The sequence below is a fragment of the Triticum dicoccoides genome, chromosome 7A, assembly GCF_002162155.2.
Source record: "Triticum dicoccoides isolate Atlit2015 ecotype Zavitan chromosome 7A, WEW_v2.0, whole genome shotgun sequence".
Lineage (NCBI taxonomy): Eukaryota > Viridiplantae > Streptophyta > Magnoliopsida > Poales > Poaceae > Triticum > Triticum dicoccoides.
Window position 1 is genome coordinate 720,948,490 of NC_041392.1, and position 4,064 is coordinate 720,952,553.

Consider the following 4,064-nt stretch of genomic DNA (forward strand, 5'->3'; position numbering starts at 1 on the left):
GGTTTTTTTGTGTGTCCGGTTTTGGTTTGTTTAGGGGGTGGAAGAAGCCGAAAATAAGATGAGGAGGTAAAGTGAACCACCCACTTTATTCGGAGTAGTAAAATGGACTTTTTTCTTTCTCAAATACTTGTTCAATATTTTTCAAATATTTGTTCAATAGTTTTATATACATGATCAACATTTTTTGAAATACTTGTTCAACATTTTTCAAATACTTGCCCAACATGTTCAAAATATTTGTTCAAGATCTTTCAAATATTTTTTGAAGAGTGTTTTGTGTAATATATATATTTAGAATATTTTAGAGTATAAACAAAAGAAAAATAAAAGGTGCGGATGGACTAGGCCTCTGACAAGGATAAGTATCCACACAGCAAAGAGAAGTCTTCTTCCTCCTCCCGTCGGCGCCGCCGCGGATCCGCCCCCCCTCCGATGGCATTTGGCCTGTGGAGGTGCGGAGGATCTTGGCCCCCCGCCGGCGGGAGGGACCCTGTTCTCATTTTTGCTAGACTGAACATCTTGGTTGGGGCTGTGTGGCGGCGGCGATGTCCCTTGGTAGCAATAATGTCTCCCACATCCCATCCCCGTCCCGATGGTGCGAATAGCGTTGTTGAAGGATGTGTGGAGGTGTGTCTCCGTCGGATCTCATGGGATTTGGTCGGTGCTGGTCTTTGATGGATTTATTTGGATCCAGTTTTTGTTCGTCTTCGTTCGTGTGGTTTCAGGCTTGATTTTTCCGATCTACAACTCCCTTCATCGGCGATGGTTGCTGCTCTGGTGTGCTCGTCCTTTGTGACCTTAGCACAATGACTTCCCAACTGTCTACTACAACAAGGTTTGCGCGGCTCCGATGATGGAGGGGCGATGACGGTGGCGCGCCATTGGCTCGCTCCAGTGCTTGTAGTTGTCGCTAGGTGGTCCATAGACCTGGTTGTATTTTTTATTACCTCTTGTGTTCTCTGTACTGCCATGAATGATGAATAGATTGGAAATTTCTCTCTCAAAAAAAGAAAGAAAAAAACTAAAATAAAAACGTGAAAGAAACAAAACAGAAACCAGGCTGGTCTTTCCAGTGCGCGTGAGCCGGCCCAACCGGGGTTCCGTTCAGCATGGGGTTCGCTCCTGTCTCGCTTACAATGCCAGACATAGGGCGCCCTTGAGATCAGGGCAACTTAGAGAGAGAGATCAAGGCTTATCCCTCCCGCCCTTTTCTCTCGGTTAGTTAATTAGTTTTGACTGAGAGCAGTTGCAACGATAACTTGGGAAGCCGCCGCGCCTATATACGCTCCGCCTCCCTCTGCCCCGATCGCCCATTCGCCCCCAACCCACAACCAACCCTTTCTCCTTCCTCAAGCGCGTCAGCTCCTCCGCCCCGGCGACCCGAGCGAGATGGTTTCCGCCGACGCAGCTCGCAACGTCGTCGGTATCATCGGGAATGTCATCTCCTTCGGCCTCTTCCTCTCCCCTACGTAAGCCCCCATCCCCCCTCCTCTAATCCGCCGCCTCTTTTGTAGACAGTCTAGAGTAATCTATATTCATGGATGGTGGTTGTTGCAGGCCGGTTTTCTGGCGGATCATCAAGGCCAAGGACGTGGAGGAGTTCAAGCCGGACCCCTACCTGGCGACGCTGCTCAACTGCATGCTCTGGGTCTTCTACGGCCTCCCCATCGTCCACCCCAACAGCATCCTCGTCGTCACCATCAATGGGATCGGGCTCGTCATCGAGGGATCCTACCTCATCATCTTCTTCCTCTACTCCACCAACAACAAGCGGGTACGTACTGCCACATCCCTAAATCTAATCCCCTCGCCCGTTGGTTTTCGTCTAGATAGAACAAGATCTGGCCCTAACCCATGCCCGTGCGTGTGTGCGTTCGTGCTTGCAGCTGAAGATGATAGGCGTGCTCGCTGCCGAGGCGGCGTTCATGGTGGCCGTCGTGCTCGGCGTGCTCCTCGGTGCCCACACCCACGAGAAGCGCTCCATGATCGTCGGCATCCTCTGCGTCATCTTCGGAACCATCATGTACGCCTCCCCGCTCACCATCATGGTACGTACCTACACCCTCCTTCCTCATGGATCGATCGTACGTGTGCATGCATGCACTCTTTGATCCATGCTTTAAGCACTTGATCCGTTTGCTCTTAATTCTGGAGGCGCAGCTGTTATTTTATTTCGTTCCATTTGTTTTGAATTTTGTTAGTTGTGTTTTAATGCATGCCGTTCTGGTCGTATAGAGTGATAATATGCATCGTTTACAAGACATGCGTGGTTAATCTGCATGCATGGATCTACTAGCTCTTTGGCCCAAGTGTCTTTGAGTGGCTAGATGAATGCATGCTGCTCACCTCACACAGTAGATGTACTCTCCACACACAAATTATTTTACGAGACAAGATGTTGCCTTGTGTACATTTTCTGTATTTTGTGGCTAGATTCACGTAGGGGTCTGGCTTCACACACCCAAGTTATTTCAGAAGATGCACACCGTTCAATTTACGTAGATCTACTTCAGACATCCAAGTTATTTCACAAGATGGTGTTTTGTGTGCACATGTTTGGTCAAAAAAGCTCAAAGGTAACGCAACCCCTGCGTGTCCTTTCCTTGTGGATCTGGACTTGCATGCCGTGTAAATAGCTATAGCCAGCCAACCAAACTTTCTGTTGCACCCGGCCGCCAAAATCTCGTGTTAGCTGTTGGAGTGACGGGTCCGCAATCGCATGGAAGAGCCGTTCATGACATGACTAAAAACATGTGATCCAGCACTTCATCACAAACGTATGTGCCAATGCCCCGAGGATGCATGCATGGATATAGTGCGTGCATGTTCTCTTTTGTTTCTTGTGATCCTTCACTCTTGCCAAACCTATGAGTTATGATGTTAATTAACCAGTGAGTTTGTGTACCTACTCATTATATTTAGATCAGGAATTCAATGAGTCAGCCTTGTTAATTACCTACGTACGTACGTGTGCTCTTATTACCTGGTGATGTAAGTACTACTAAGATAAGATTGCAATACTTGATTGCAGGGTAAGGTGATCAAGACCAAGAGTGTGGAGTACATGCCATTCACCCTGTCGCTGGTTAACTTCCTCAACGGCTGTTGCTGGTTGGCCTACGCGCTCATCAAGTTCGACCTCTACGTCACGGTTAGTACATACATACATACATACATACATACATATACACATCTCAAACAAGTATACCGATTAAACCTAGCTAGCTAGAATTTTCTGCCTCATCGATCTAACTGCCATTCATGCATGCAGATCCCCAATGGCCTCGGCGCTTTCTTCGGCCTCATGCAGCTCATCCTCTACGGCTGCTACTACAAGAGAACCCCCAAGGAGGAGAAGAGCGTCGAGCTGCCCACCAGCAACCCCGCCGGAGCCGGCAACGTCTCCGTCACCGTGGACAGATAAGCATTGGCTTGCAGCAGCAGCAGCAAACTCGCCGTCGCCAAGTGATTCTGGTCCGGCCGGCGGCCGAGATTTTAGCCCTAAACATTTTGAGTAGTTAAATTCCGGATGATCGACGCTTCAACAAGTGTGGTGTGCTAGTCTTTGTTATAATTAGCTAGTCTTGATCGAGTGTGCGTTTCGTGGTGTGCCCTCGTGCAACTTAGAACTATATTCGTGCAGAGGAGCAGACTGGAACTTAATATATGTAGCCGAGTTGTCCCGAATAATAATTACACCACGCTATTCTTACGCGATGATACAATATGTTTATGAATTATTTCTGCGAGGCTCAGTTGTTAAGACCGTTCGTTGTTGTGGAACCACATTTTTCTAACGTCTGCTTCCCTTAACACCACCACCATGCTGTCTTGGGAACGTGACGGCAACCCTGTCGCTGAGCCACGATAATCTGTGAAAAACGACGTCTACAAGTAATTTTACAGGGATCTCGTGTTTTTTGTTTTAGAGAAAAAGTGCTACAGCCCTGTCCCCATCTTGTATTACCAAAAACAAGATTTTTTTGCTTGTTGGCATTTTTTTTGTGTGTGTACATTTTGTGCGGATCTCCTGATTTTGTACTTGAATTTTGGTTGTCATTGCT

At 47.7% G+C, this 4,064-nt stretch overlaps 1 protein-coding gene across 1 annotated transcript; it reads left to right on the top strand.

Annotated features, from left to right (window-relative positions):
* Positions 1 to 1,296: 1,296 nt before the first annotated feature.
* Positions 1,297 to 3,740, top strand: LOC119329989 (bidirectional sugar transporter SWEET6a-like). The gene is made up of 5 exons (XM_037603098.1): positions 1,297 to 1,469; positions 1,558 to 1,774; positions 1,887 to 2,048; positions 3,032 to 3,151; positions 3,272 to 3,740. Exons 1-5 carry the CDS (start codon positions 1,390 to 1,392, stop codon positions 3,422 to 3,424), a joined length of 732 nt encoding a protein of 243 aa, XP_037458995.1. The 5' UTR covers positions 1,297 to 1,389; the 3' UTR covers positions 3,425 to 3,740.
* The last annotated feature ends 324 nt before the right edge of the window (positions 3,741 to 4,064 follow it).